The 16161-nt window shown below is 39.7% G+C and overlaps 1 protein-coding gene across 3 annotated transcripts in view; it reads right to left on the bottom strand.

Annotated features, from left to right (window-relative positions):
• THSD4 (thrombospondin type 1 domain containing 4) overlaps positions 1-16161 on the bottom strand; it is a 242744-nt gene that overhangs the window by 53288 nt on the left and 173295 nt on the right. For all 3 annotated transcript variants that reach the window (XR_011003831.1, XM_068204088.1, XM_068204089.1), the window contains one exon: positions 1642-1846. Coding sequence is in view for 2 of the 3 variants with exons in the window: in XM_068204088.1 (XP_068060189.1) it covers positions 1642-1846 (205 nt within the window). In the remaining variant the exon portion in view is untranslated. The remainder of the gene's footprint in view (positions 1-1641; positions 1847-16161) is intronic.

Raw genomic sequence — 16161 nt, forward strand, 5'->3', positions numbered from 1 at the left:
GAACAAAAATGTTACTCTCTTTCTGTCCTGCCCATTACAAAAACGTTCAAGTGGCTCAGAACATTTTAATATAGTTAAGGGAGTTTTTCTGTCAGCTGTTTTCAGATGCTGGCACATAAATCTGACAGAAAAATTACATTCCACTCCATGATTTTATATATTAGTGATGTGACTACTTTCACTGTACTGCCAAGTCAGCTATGTTCTCACCCATTTTCTACCAAATGTACAAGTATCAATGGAAATTCTTTAGAAAGAATGATTGGTTTAGTTCATCATCAATTAAGTTAGTGTTGATGGATGAACAAACTGTTCTCATGAAAAAACAACCGCTGGTGTATATTGGTATATAATGTATCAAAACCTCATTTGGATGAAACCAGGACAAATAAGAACTGAGAAGACCACCCAGACAATAGGTTCAGGACATTTGGCTTTCTTGGACTGTGGGTAGCTTATTCTATTTCTTCAATTTTGAAGTAAATTTTTGGTAAAATTATGGAACGCACTTTCCAGTTCAGACTGTTCCCCGTAATAAACTCCCATCTACAGGCAATGCTTCTGTGGAATTCATTCCAGCATCAGCAGGAATTAAGGGGAAGAAAGTAAAAAAGAGTAAAAGCAATTCCATAATGAGCACCTTCCTTTTTTGTACCTGAGCAGCAGCTGAGATGCTTTACCCACCGGAGGGGAGATAAAGCAGCTGTCCAACAAGAGGACTGGCACTTGGAACTTCTAGTACAGCTAGACAGTTTCTAGCAATAACCACACCAAGCTAGCAAAGAAGTTCTCAGGTGGCTCCAATTTTACCATCTGCAATGGTAATTTTTAAGACAGATCTAAGCATGGTGAAGAGAAAACTGAAGGGTGAGGGGCAGGTTTTATAAATCATAAGTAACTCTTGTCTCTCCAGTCCACTCATCAGAATTGCCTACAGAACATGCACAAATTTAGACAAACTAAGGGCTTTGTAACCTGGGAACATGACAGGTTACAGTGGGGAATGCCACAGTTCATAAATACACACAAGACTGAATTAGATCTGGTATAAATTCCACATAATCTCCAGTTTGCAACCCACTATACACATCTAGAAGTATACATTAAAATGTTATGTTTCTATAAATATTCCAGGATCCTCCATGGTTTCGAACTAAGGACCTGCTTCTGAATAAATAACTGTACAAAGACCTTGGATTCTGGGAATATCTCCTCAATATCAAATTATCTCACTTTAAAAGAACTGAAACTCTTTGGCAATCAGAAGATGCTCTTTTCTACTCAAGCAGCCTTTTATATACACAAGCATCTGCTTGGCTGGATTCTTGACTGATCAGAGAAGGTTAATGATGTGGGAAAGGGAAACATCACAGCGGAACGGATTGAAAGGAGAAACTAAAGCCAAGTCAGACAGGCAGGGAAATGGACTGTAACAGGTCTATAATGTTTGTCATGCAAGATCAATGCAGAATTAAAAACAGCCAGTTCGTTCTGATCAAAACACCTGTTTAACAATTCATTTTCTTTCCTCTCTTCTTCTTGGCATTGATTTCACACTGCTCAGATGGCCTTTCCTGGCATAACCTCCACCCAGTTGCACTAGCACACAAAGCATTCTTCATTCACTGAGATGCAACTTACCCAAATAGTTGTTGCTCTTTGACATCTCAGTAATGTTGATTTTAGTAGCTCCTTCAGGAATTTCCACTATCTTGTGGTAGCCAAGATTTGTTAGCGTGTGTTTGAAAACTCCAGACACAACTTTGCAAGCAGTGTTGTCCCCTCCACATATTCCACACTTGTCAATCACCTTGTCAGAACCCAGATAGTCGTCACAGCCAATGCTCTGCAAAATAAAGTAAGATTTCTTTTTCCAAGATCTTACAACTGCAGACTTCGGACACAACAACCGAGAATAACATGACTTTCAGAGAAGAATCAATTCTGAAATGATTCTGTGAATTAGCATTTCAGCAATGTCTTCTGTATGGAAAAAGCAATAAAACCCAAAGAGTTCTCAGACTTTGTGTTTTCAGGGTAGCCAACAGGTTTTTACATCCTGCCAGGCAAAATCCAAGAACACACCACGAGCGGTTATGCATTGATCATGCTGACTGCATACTCCTCAGCTGAAAGAAAAGCTGAGCAACACAGTTCCCACAGCTGCTGCTCAGGAAAGAGGTGGAGAGCTTTGATTTTGTTATAATTCAAAATAGGCTTTCTACAGAAGCAGGACTACTTTCTCTATAGTCTTGTCTTAATCTCCTCTAAAAGTGAGCACTCAGCCTATTCTCACCAAAAGAGGTATGTGAGAAATCTGTATACTGCATCTAGACAGAGAAGAAACCCACCTGTTCATCAAGTAGAAAACCTTCCACCCACTCAGTAACACACATCTAGACAGGATAGCTTAAAACAAAATAATTTCCTAGAATCACAGAATGGTTTGGTTGGAAGGGAACCTTGAAGATGATCCAGTTCCAGCCCCTTTGCCTTGGGCAGGGACACCTTCCTGTAAACCAGATTGTTCCGAGCCCCATCCAACGGATCTTGATTTGTAAAATCCATAAAACAGCTTCTCTAAGATGAGACGCTAAAGGAATCCTGGATGACCAGGGATGTAACTGTGCTTTTGCAAAAACAACACTGCTGACCATTTTTTCTAACGGTTTAAAAAACAACTTATCTGAGATAAATCAGCTTCTCTTTTGTGACAACATAAGAAAACACTTCAGCAGCAAGCCAAGGAAGAGATTTGATGTCCTGGAATTTTGATATTGGTTATGGCCTAAGTATAGCCTGGAGATAAGTAGGAATTTGTGACTGGCTGACAGCTAAGCAACATACAGACAAACCACATGGGATTTACTTCTGGAGTACAGGCTTGAATTTGACTTGGCTAGTGAGGAAGCTGCAGATCCTTAGGAGACAGTTTAAGATAAGCAGCAGATATTTAATATATCTCATGACAATACCTTTAAGTTTTTAACGAGCAGAAAATCAGCTGCATGGAATTAGAAACTCTGTATTCCTCAGAATAAAATTTGGTTTTATTTGTGAAAAGGGTAGAAATGCCCAACTCAGGGCTTGCTGTAACAGGCATCACTGTACCTATGCTTTGGAGACAAGACATTCCCCAAACCCTTTACAAACATGGCATAGCTGATCTACCCAGGGCCAGGATGTCCAACAATGAAACCCCTGCAACCCACAACCCCCAAAAACCACACAGGCTACTTCCTGACATTGCATGAACCATTTTATCCAGCCACTTTCACACAAGGACACTGCAAGTCACAACATAAGGAGCTTGTCAGAATACCAGACATCTGGGGTTTCACTCCCATGGTGTTCCATCGATAGCTTACTCAGGAGAAAGATCTGAGATTGATCAGCAAAGGAATTCCAGCAAGAACTACAAATATCATGAAGTAGTAGGACTTCACAGTGAGACAAGTATTGGCTTTATTTACAGCTGCTGAAGTAGTGTGTTCTTCCACCTCAGCACATAAATAGCAATACTGGAAAATCAATCAGAATCTCCCAAATCTCGAAAAGAAAACATAACTAATTTCTGTCACAGATTTGGAAACTAAATTTTATTATTCTACTTCACCACGGTGTCCTATAATGAGATACAAGAATAATGATGTCCACAAGGTGGCACTTACAATCCTCATGTAATCAAAATGTAGGTCTTTGCAAAACAACAAAAAAATTTAATTTCTTACATCTAAACATGAAGTTCATATTGGACTTTTTTTTAAATTAGCCTTTACCACATAAGTAACAACTCCTGCTGCTTTGTTACCAGTAATATATTCTTTTAAATTTTTGAGTCAGCCCAGGATTTCTTTTGCTTTGGAATGAAATAAAATGTTCTACTAAACTGAAATTGAAAAGAAATCTCAAACTGTTTCTTCTTGTATCATATGTACTCCTTGTCTGGTGACCAGGTGGACTTCATTTATCAATCATAAATAAATATTTTAATCCAAATCCTCATGTCTTTCCTCCGAAGAAATCCTCACTGACTTCAAAGTTGACATCAACTGGAAATTTGCCAAGTCACAGAAGTTGGCCTCTTTATGGATTTGACAGGGCAGAATTCTACCAATTCCATGGCCTTCACAATGCAAAATTTACTACCAAATTTAAAAGACTTTTGGATTTAAGTGTGTCAAACAGAAGTATGTACATTATTTTTCATTCACATGAATTTTTGTGTAAAATTAAATCACTTCCACTGAGTCTGGGAAAATGAGAAAGATCAAGTTAGGAAGCTCCTGAGAAAATTTTATGTACACAAATCTTTGGGACCAGATGAGGTCATGGTGATTGGCGGTGATGCCTAAAAAGTAACTGCCACATCCATCTTCATTTAGGGCAAGAGGACCTGAGGTTCACTTGCTGGTTGGTCACCCTAACAGCCCTCAGAAAGACTGCAGAGTCCATCCTCATGGAAGGCATTTCCAAATGTAGGAAGGACAAAAAAAAAAAAAAAAACAAACCCAAAAAAGAAGACTGAGATAAACCATCATGGACGTACCAAGGTCAAGTTGTGTCTGAACTTGTGATTCACTGACAAGTTGAGCACATGAATGGAGAGGAATGGCTGTTCTGTGCCTTGACTTTAACAAGGCCTTCAGAGTCTCCCTCAGTGTCTAACAGCCAAACTGGAGAAATTCAGACTGGGAAAGTTGACAACAAGGTATTGACAGTAAGGTATCACAGACATACTGCTCATGTAATCCCTTCCCTCCAGGCAGGAGATACAGCAGATTAGGAACAAGGAAGGACATACTGCTTTGGCATCTGAAAGCTCTGGATCCTCATCTTTCAGACTTACACTTTGCATTAGTGGACTTAGATTCCTTTCCCAGTCAGTTTCTGATATTTTCACCCCAACTTTTATTTCTTGCTTTTGGTAAGTCTCTCTCCTCTCCACGAGGAAGGACATTAGTTTTTCTGAGTTTTTTCCTCTGAAGTCTAAGCAAGTCTGCCTAGAGATTGGCTGGATGGCTCTCCCCTCAATGTGTGAAAAAGCTGAGCATAATACTACTACTTTTCTCTGGCCACTGTTAAAATTTTGACCTTCACATACGACCCTAACTCCTTCAATTAGATAAACATAATTCCTTTAATTTCTCTGTCTGTGATGGGTAGTAAATGAGACACCAATGAAGATGTTATGACTGCTAGAGAGCACTAGCCAGCATGTGCCTTTTTAATAGCACAGGGAAATGCCAGCACAGCCCGCGTTTGAAGCATTTTACTGTAGGAGGCACTGCATGTGTACAGACACCAGTGCAAGGTTTGGTGGTGCATGTTCTTCAGCAGAAACAAACAGAAACAAACTGAACGGGCTGTTCAGCAGTGAGGAGCCATGGCTGTACTTGAGCAAGAGGTAAACCTCATGCTTCAGAAAACCTCCCAAGGCAGAGCACAAGAAAGCCAGCAGAGCCTGCTTGTCTCACTTCAATGTCTCACACGTCTTCAAGGTCACAGCCTAACCCTCATTTGCTTTACGAATCAAAGGAGCAATGTTGAGAATTTACATTCAACCACAGGATAACAAACAACATTCTAATGGCTCTCACTTGATTTGTGGTTAGCTATAACCATAATTTTTACCCAAACATTTGATCCTGCTTTGGCTTTCAAATATTTCCTGCTGTCCACAGACCTAATGCTCACAAATCTTTGATGCTATTTACAGCCCCTCACGATTAGACTGTGGTCACATCCAGATGTGGTCCACTTAATTAATCACAGATTTTCTTACCTGCACAATAGCTGGTTTCATTACCTATCTGTGCTTTAAGCTGAACTTCATTTGGTCAGATAAATTTCAGACAGGAAGAAGAAGCAAGCTATTCATTTTTGACAACCTTAAGAATTCAAATTACATTTATAGTATGTGGATATGCACCAGTTTATCGAAAAGAAGCTACTCACATGAAGACATATAAAGACTCTTTCACTAAGATATTCAATAGTTTCTTACTGGCTAGAAAATTACTTGAGAGAAAAAAGGTTTTATTCTTGTTACAATGGAAAAAGTAAAACCATCCATGAAAAGAATCATGTGAAAAGATGGTCTTAGAGATATCAACTAATAGCAGCTAATAAAAAAGGATTAAAAAATCTAAAGTATGAATCTCACACTGATACCTCAGACAGGAAAACAACTTCTCTCCTGTTGTTTTAAGGGAAGATACTCTAAATGGAACTTGTAGCTCTCCCATACACAAACCCAACGTAAGGTCTATGAAATCTGCCTAAACCCCCAGCAATAAAGACCTGAAATACAAACAGACCATTGCTGCCTGTCACCTATCGAAGTCAAGAGAGCTATTCAGCTTTGAGACCTCACTCTACAAAGAGCTTATTAAAGGAGTTTCCTCAAGTGTTTTGAAGTGGCTGTGTTAGCAGCATTTAAAAGAGAAGAAGATGAAGAATAATCCTAATATGTACATTCCTTTGGCAAACACACCTCTAGAAGGTGAGTGCAGGGCTTGTGGGCGTGTCCCCATTTGATCCCATGCAGTTCAATCAGCAGCTCTCATTTCTGCCTTGGTTAAGAGGAATCTGTCTTATCCCCTCCCAGGAGGCTCTGGCACTGAATCCACAGGCACACGTCCCCACACAGAAGGAGAGTAGTTTCACCATGGCTGGACCCTGGGCCAGGCTGCTCCCATACATACCTGCTGCTACAGCACTCACAAGCACCTCCAGGGTCCTGGGGCTTCAGTTCTGAGGCTTTGTACTTTCAAGCTGATCAGATCTTTAAGAAGGGTATCTTTGCTAAAATCAGTATACAAAGTGCATATTTATGATGTGGATCATAAGGCTAAAGCCTTCAAAACTGCAGACAGGGCTTGAATATACAGATGTTCTGAATTCAGTAACAGTGCAGTCTGAAAATTCATGAAATGATTCTCCAAATCTAGCCTAAATTGACCTTGTTGGCGACGACAAGAAACAGTTAAACAAAATAATACAATTCACATAGCTGATGCTAACTCTATGCCTTTTTAAAACGCCTCTTATCTAAGTGGCTGAAGCTAATGCATGTCAGCACCACCCTGACCATATCTCATATTATTGTTGGCAAGTAGTACTGTGCCATTTCAGGATTCAATGAAAGGTCTCCACAATTCTCTTCAAAAGGGTGGTACTTCAGAGAACAAGTGTAAAACCCCATATAACCTCACCAAAGTTAGAGCTGTTTCCTTAATGCCACACACTGACTCCCTGCCAACCCCAACATTCTGCCTTTTAATTCTTTCCTGAGCTTTACAATACCTGCCATTATTATTTTCTGGTTCATGAATGTCATAAGGAGCATAAACAAACAGTAATAATATTTGAAGCCAACCTGAGGAAGTGAGTGAAGAACACAAACTGTTTCAGTTATGAGTGGTGTTCAGAACAGCCTCCTGAGCCACTTCCAGGCAAACACTCACCTCTCCCACACAATGAGCAATGGGTCACAGCAATGAGTCGCTGCTTCTATGGCAACTATTTCATTGTTTCAAAGGAACTTCTTTGGCATGGCAACCTTTCGATGCTGTTTTTGTCCTGCCCTTTAGGAACAGGAGATGGAAAAGATGCCAGTCCATTTTGCTATTTGGATGAGGCAAAAATACAATCTGTTTCTTCTGAAAAGTCAGAAGTGGCAGAGCAGCCACTCCACAGTGCAGCAGACACCTCCACTGGCACAGCCTGGAGTGGAAGCCTCCATTCAATACAATTCTATTTTCTCCATCCTTGGTGCTAAAGAGCTACGTAGCACCCCAATTAACATCCTTTTAAGCAATATGGGTGATTCACCCAAATAAACACAGTTTATGTATTTACACAAATACAGATGCTCTCTCTTCTCACTATATGCAGCTGTAACTGCATACTTGCAAATACTTGCAAAGGAGTCTTTTAAACTTACAGATTCAAGTTTTCTACTTTTTAATTTTATTCTTCCAAAGCTCTATTTGAGCTTGCAGGACTGAAATATTAAAGTTCTGCCTGTCCTATTGAAAATAATAGCTCTTAAAACATAAAGTTGGGGACAGGGGAGGAGTGCTGTGCAAATGCCTTGGAAAATACATGGAATCTCAATGTTCTGGAGTTTTACATACTCCTGTTGACCAGAATTTAGGAAAGGAGGCAGTGCACCCTAGCCCTGTTACATGAGTTAAGTACAAAGTCCACTTAACACTCAGGCATCTGCATTTTTGGCTGTACATCAATGCTGTAGGGGGAGGAAATGTGCAAATGCAAGAGGGAGAAGACCACAAGAGCAGAAAATGTGACGGCACATAAAGCTCCTTCCAAGTGTGTGACCGTACACTCATTTCCTACAAATACAACAAGTACCTGTGAACATTTCTTTGTGGAAGACTCCACAGAGCTGCAGATCACTTCTCTTCAGAATCTCATGTGGCCCTGAGCATTTATCAGATTTTTTAGATTTATCTTAAAAAGAGATGATCCTTTGCTCTTCAGCCAGCAAGGACTGGGTTTAACTAGCGCCTGGTTCTGAACACAGACTTGCTGGAAGGTTTGTGCCACAGTCCTATGCTGATTGTCCAGAAACATCCCCTCTGATTAAAAGAAAAAAAATACATTTACTGTCATGTGAAACAGTATTTCCAGGAGCTGCTCTGTTACCTGTTCAAGCTCTTCCTTGATAATCCTGTAACCAAGGTGTGCAGGAGATTCTCCTGGCTCACATTCTCCACTCTGGTTTACTGCTCTTGGGTTTAAAGGAGTTTTGCCCAAACAAATCCTTGTCTATGCAACACACTAAAACACTGTTCTAAATACATCTGTTTGTACTGCAGTGGGAGGTTTTTCTCCTATGTGATCTTCACTTGCTTGTGAGAAATCATTTGCAGAGATGAGTTTTCTTTTTACAATGGGTGTTTGTGGTAACAGACTTGGAACGAAAGAACACCAGCACCCCATCATCCTTACTTGTAGAGCTTGTGTGAAGAGGGGCAGAATAAAGTTCTGGAAAAAAATCATTAAAATTATGCCTCTTTCTATAACAATGAGCATGATTCATATAAAGATAATAGTTACATAGAACAGAGTATTTTTAGACAAAAACAAACGCTCCCTTATGTGTTTTAATAGACTTCTTACATGGGACAAATCAGTTTACATCATTTGTCATGCTCAAACACTGTCACATAACGGAATTTATGTTTTGAGTGACATTTTTGCAGCTAGAAACCAGGAAATTTGGTTCTTCATAATTTGTCTATTCTCCTCCTTGATCAAGTCCAATTCTTAGGATGCAGATTTTCCTGTAACTCAGAATTGTAGATCAAAATACCTTTTCTAGGCTTCTAAACCTTCTAAACCTTCACAAGAGTGAAGCAGTTTCTCACAGAAAACCAAAACTTAAGAATGTCTTTCCCTAGATAATGCCACTGAATGCACCAAGTTCCTTCCTCAGTTTCCTGTGTATAGGACTTCATGGGGCTTGCATAGGGGTTAGACTTAGCAGCTTGTATTACAAAAGAAACTGAAGGGTGTTTAAAGCTGCTATTAAACTAAGCTGTTTTAAACATCTCAAAGTTGATGATGAAAAGACATGAAAAGGCAAGAAATACTAGAATTCACTGTGATTTGACCTGTCTATCACTAAAGATCTAAAATAAATTCCCTTTGTAAAAATTCAACATCTTTCTGTATTTTAGCAGCTTCTTAGAACTTGCTGGATCAAGACATGTGGTCAAGTAGAAGCAATACTCTGTATTTAGCATCTTGACATATTTCAGTGCTGCAGCTTTTAAAATATTTTTATTTCTGTTAATCAGAGAGAAGATGTGCAAACGATCAGTGATGAGGTCCCTGAGTAATAGAAAACTGTATGCATTTCTCTATTTTGATTGGCTTATAATTAAGGGGAAAAAATGGGGCCTAATGCCCTCTTCAGAAGACTATGTTCAACTTCACCATTGTGTCAATAATGACTTCATCCTTAATTTGCACTAGAAATTCCTGGCTCTTAGTATTTTCTAGCTAATGTGAAGATATTCAGGTTAGCAAAAAAAAAAAACCCAAGTATGAAGAGCTTTCGAAGAATCTCAAGGCCCTTTGAATGATTAGATTCAATCACCAAAACTCTCCCAACATATTACAAGAACACAAAAACATGAAGTCGTAGCAAGTCACATCAAAGGTCCATTATCCAAAGGCACCAATAATGGGTCCATAAGAGTGATCCTAAAGCTAGGGAAAATGTACGCTATTTTGTCAGAACAGGTTTCCAGGCTGCATTTTTACTTTGAGGCACAAAGACTTCCTCAGTCAAATATAATGTCTTTCTATCATTTAGTAGTCCTTTATTGAATATGCTTAGCTTCCTTCCTGAAAGTTAGGGTGCCTAATTCCTGTGTCAGTCAGTTCCACTACATGCCACATCATCTTCGTTTGAGAATAGCACTGGGTAATTTCTGCCAGTGACTCAGAGATCTTGTACTGAGACAGACAATGGCAATCATTTCCTCTTCACGTTCTCCATGAGCTCTCAGATTTTATGGACTTCACTCAGTCATTCTCACCCAAGTTATTGTTTTTCCAGACTGAAATATTCAGCCTATGGAATCCTGCTCATGTTATTCCATTCCCTTGTCATCTTCATTGGCATAACTGCACCTCCTGTGCTTCTGAACAGTCCCACCTGAGCTGGGGAGGCCATGCATTTGAGATGCCACACATATGTTCATCCATCTATACACACTCATACCCAGAAACACACGCAGAGCAACCTGCTCTGGTTTGCACTGCTTTCACTGCTTTCTTCATCCCTAATTTCTTTTTTTTGAGTCATTATGTTCATTTCAACACTTATACTCTTCCTTTCCTAATCTCATTCTCTGAATATTACTTTAGTGCCTATGCAGGAGGCTGTTACATCTAATAGTTTTAATAAAGCTAACTGGTTTTAAGATGTTTTTTAGGAATGCACATTTTTCAAAAGTTCAGTCCTGGTTTAAATATCATTATGGGCTTTGTGCAGACAGAGCCACAACCACATTCACAGTGTTTTCTCAGGATGAAACTCATTAAAGGTTTGGTTAATTTGGCAGGCTAAGCAAAAATCTGATATACTTGCAAACAAATGCAATTGCACCACTTTCCCAACTGACCCAATCATTTCTGAGTTCAGCCTACTGCTATCCCTCATATTCTTACCATATTGTTTGCTCTAAAATGTTTAGAGACAGCAATTCCTTCTTCTACTACCTTTCTTCAAATCACTTAAGAGCCCTTGATCTCAAACACTGTTATCCTATCTCACTGGAACTACTTCTCAACATTTTTTTTTTTTTTTTACATCTTGTCAGGTCAAAATAGATATGAAAACTGCAAGCAGTTTTACAAAGTCAAATTTTTCTCCAGAGCATCATCCATTTTGGAATGCCCTGTAAAAGTCACAGCCACAACACTTGGGTTCTTTTCTGGGTTTTTTGGTAGCCCATCTAACTTTTCCCAGACACCGAAGTTCAAAGAGCTGCAGTTAGATTCCGCAAGTTCTTCAAACAGTTTTTGTGCTATAGCAAGGACAATCACAAATGCAACCTCAAATCTGATTTCCTTTGGCTTTCCTTTGGTTGTCAGTGAAAGGGTGAGAATCAAGCTAGATAAATCAAGGGCACCTGAGAATTACTGAGAACCTCCTTACTGTAGACTCAACAGCTGTTCAAATACACAAATCTGAGTTTAAATTTTGTTGTGTCAAACATCATCTGAATTTCAATCACAAAGATGCCCCTTGTAAAGCAGGAAAACAGCTAAAAGGAATGCAATACAGTGCTTCCTAGATGATTAGAAAATAGATATATATGCAACAAAGATCAGATTTTGGGAGTTTTACTTTTTTCTGTGTTGCCCAAAGTTAGCACATAGTCACCATGTATTTCTATGCCCTTCGTATCCTCATTACTACTTGAACAAAAATCCTGCCACCAGGATTTAAGCAAGTTTAATTTGAGGATGGTTGCTGTAAACACTTTACATCCCAGGGTTTGCACTACGAGTACCTACAACAGCACCATGGCCACTGCCTGCTCCTGGAGCTGCATCCAGCCTGCACAAGGCATTCACACAAGGAACTCATCCATTTATTTGGCCACTGCAGTGTCTGCACATGTTTGTATCAGAGAATACATAAGAAAGAAGCATCCACGTTTGAGGCAGGTTATCTTCCCAGAGAGGGACATATGTTACACAGGAGGAGACACAGGGGACTGGCTGTGTTCATAATGTGATGAGATGGACTCTCAGTCACAGCTGTCATCTGCCAGCTTTCAGCCCTTACATTCCCCAGCTCCAAAGGTGAGAGTTCATGGTTCTCTGTCTTTTAGGCGTTTCTACTTCCTGGACTGATATACTGGAGAGGGAAAGGGAACAATTTTTGAGTAGTCATCTAAACATGGATCAGATATTCTGATTTTTTCAGCAATGATGAATTAGAGGAAAGAATATATACATAAAAAAGTTGTTTCTCTTACTATGTGGAAAAGAATTTTGACAGCAGCATTTTCTTACATTTCAAACATAAAGGTTTAAAAAATAGAGATACTACAGATGTCATTCCGTGGCCCATTGATTACATAAGAAGGGACTGTGCAGCAAGTTTGATGACTAATTGGGTGAATGAGAAAAGTTATAGAAGTAATAGAGTATATTAGTTAGAATAGTTATAGAGAAAAGTAATAGAAATGCAGGAGTTAATTTTGTCTACTTAAATTTTGGGGGTTTTATTTCCAAGTGCTTTTTCTCATGATACCAAAAAGAGTAGAGTGTTTTGTATTGTGTAGATACTCCCTCACCTCCCCAGACTTAGAAAGCAAGAGGTCTCAGTGAAGAATCATTTTATATAAATGAGGACAAAGGAAACTGGAAATTACTATCTGGTTTCAGACATTATTAGCTTTATAACTCTTGTGACCTGGTCTACCATAGAGAAAATCCAACTCTTAGAAGCAATTTTGTAGGAAAAAGAAATGTGTGCCAATTTCTGCAGAATCCAATTCATAGTTAAGTACTACTACATCCCAACAGTGCTCCCCTAAATACATAAATCTTTCTAAGCCACATAGAATTCTCAGCTTTGTTCTGTAACAGATTTACAAGTTTTACCTGCTTGCTATGTGTAAATAAATATCCCTATGGGTACACCATAGTTAACAAATACTTGCATCTGTCACAATTTCAAAGTTAAAACAAAGAAATATTTCATTTTTTCTGAAAAATAAGGGACAACATATAAAAATATCCCAGTGTAATACTCCTGTAGACTGCTGACTGTTCCATGCTGCTTAATATTACAGAAGTCAAGAACAGAGACTATGTGAGGGACCCTTGAGAGGGGAGAAGTTAGATTCACTGTCTTTCTAATAATTCCCTATGTGAAAAGAACTCTAGCCCGTGCCAAGAGACTAGTCCCAACCGGCTTTATGCTAGGGTTGTGTTTATTCAAGTGTTCTCCTTTATGAAGGAAAAACTTGGCTTCATTTCAAGGTAAAGAAAAAAACCTCCAAGCAGCAAAATATTTTAAGGACAGATGTCTGATCTTGAAACAGCAGCTAACATAGCCAGAATATATCTGTGCAATAAATACTAACTCATTAGCCCTCTCTTTCAACTGCATGTATTTCTTTTTATCCATGATGTTGCTCACAAAAAAGGTAGCACAGAATACAGTGTTCTCTATTATCTCCTGGGACAACTTTAATTAATTTCTTTAATTCTAATAAATCTGAAATTCAATAACAAGTGTTTGGTGTTGGTTTTTTTTTTCCCTCCAGGGGTTTAATTATGTCTGTTACACTTGGAACTGTGCTACCAAGAGCTGTAAGATGCATGGCCCCAACAGCAGCAGCACCCAGGAACTCGATACCTTGAGAATCTCCTCTGAACCCAAGGACCACCGTGACCTCTGCTTCATCCTGCACTGTTCACTGACACTTGGCTCATGTACTTCCTCTCCACCTTGGTGTACCCACCTTCGAGACTACTTGACCTGATACAATTTCATGCCCAAGAAAGAAAGAAACACAAGCAGAGCTGGTAACTATAGTAATGGCTAATATTTTCAAACGCTTTCCAATAGTATCCCTGTTGGTTTTAGATTGTTATAGCTCTGCCAAAACTTAACAACCCACACTGAAAATTTCCTTGCCAGGGACTTGAAACAAGCTGAACATTTATTTTCAGAGAAAATAAACAGCAAAAATAATTTTGGTGGTTTTTTTTTCCCCAAAACCTAGGATTAAATAAAATCGTGTGTTTTGCAAATATTTTTAAAAGAACTTATGACTGTTTTACTCAGAAATGCTTGTTCTTTTCTTTTTAAGATTGGGGGCTCAAAATTGGCAAGAAGACTGAGATGGTATGAAGGATGTGATCCTTTCTCTTCTTAGGAAAAGATGCCCGTGTCTAGTCAAGATTTAAAGCTCTATCACCGTAGCATATGGTCAACACAACACACAAGTTAGGGACTGGGCAGTACAACACTGAAAAAAACCTGGTCACACCGTGCATGCTCCAGAGTTTCAGGTAAGTTCCAGCCCCAGCCTACAAAGCGGTAGTGTCATGCCAAAAGTGCAGGGAAACCGTCACTGAAGCAGCTCAGAAGTTGTGTGCTCTGCTGTACATGATTGAGGAACACGGTCAGTGCGTGATTAGGACAGAGACACACCGGAGCACAGCAACAGCAGACATGTTTTCCCAGCACAGAAGAGGACAAAAGAGGAGAGGATGAGTCATTTACAGCCAGAACCTGCAGAAACTGTACCAAAGAATCCTGAGTCTTAACACTTCAGCTGTTCAGCAAACAGCTGATATCCAGTGGCTTTACATCTAATGACTGCTGGCCTTCATGAGAGGCAAGGTGATTTCCTGATGAAAGCTCTTGGAGGAACAGGAGTTGTCAGGTTTCCTTCTTTAAAAACAAAGAAAGTTTTTATGACTGTTCCAAATACCCGAAAATAACAATATTCAAGTATATCTCTCAGTAAGCTCGCAAACTCTCTTTATCCTACCCTCCGAACTCAGTATGAATTTCCAAGGTCAGCTAGAGGTGCAGAGACGTACCCCAGCGCTGCACCCATAGTAAGGCGGTGGGATGGTACCACCAGGAGGTAAGAAACATCCTTTCTTTGTAAGAAAATGCTACATATCTTATTGAAAGGTCTGGCTTGCCAGTTACTTGGTTAGGCATTCCAGAAAAGCTCTTTTGGCCCAAGGCATGGTGAAGGGGAACAGGCAGTACCAAGTCCAGGCTTCAGAATCTGAGTTCCAAATGGGGCAGAGTGCAAGCAAGCAGTGCTCTCGTTCTTGACTGCTCAAGCTCATTTTTACAACAAGTCCTCATGGTCATCCCTGGGCTGCTCCTGAGGCTGCACAGCCTCGCTTGTGTTCACAACAGCATCAGACCAAGGCCTGACAGAGGAGGTTTAGAGGCACCTACTGTGGCCTGACCTCAGTCCTCCCCTGAAGAAACATTCCAGCTCTTTAAATACCAGAAAGTCATAAACAGCCCATGGGAGGAAGTGGGATCACCACAATTTCACCTTCAGGCTGCCTATGTATATACAACACCTCTGTCCTCTCTGTGGTTTAATTAAGTCATAACGTGCAAAGTCATCCTAATACTCTGGAGCAAGGGACTCCAATCCAATATTCTCCCTACCCTGAGTTGAAAGTGACACCCCCCAGACAAGGTAAAGTAAAAATTAACAGGTTTGGCCTTGGGCAAAAAGAACATTTATGGAATGCCTAACCAAGTAACCCCTATCTCCTTTGATGGAGGAATTATCAAGCACTGACATCCTGCAGCAACAAGAACTGAGCTGTTTTTTCAAGGAACTCGTATCAACAATGGGACATAATTTCCTAGCTTGACTTCTGCACTAAAAACTGGAAGCTATTGTATTTATCATGCTAACAGCAAAGCACATGCATCTTTTTCCTAGCACTTCTGTTCTTAGAATGTACAATCCATCTGTTAGTAAATTAGCTCGGCCTCAGGGATTGCATAATATTATCACTCACTCACTGTATGGCACCAATTACACACAATTTCAGTTTCAGTTGTACTTTAGACATTTCAAAATCTCTCACTCCAAAGTACCAGCA

The sequence above is a fragment of the Anomalospiza imberbis genome, chromosome 13, assembly GCF_031753505.1.
Source record: "Anomalospiza imberbis isolate Cuckoo-Finch-1a 21T00152 chromosome 13, ASM3175350v1, whole genome shotgun sequence".
Classification (NCBI taxonomy): Eukaryota; Metazoa; Chordata; class Aves; order Passeriformes; family Viduidae; genus Anomalospiza; species Anomalospiza imberbis.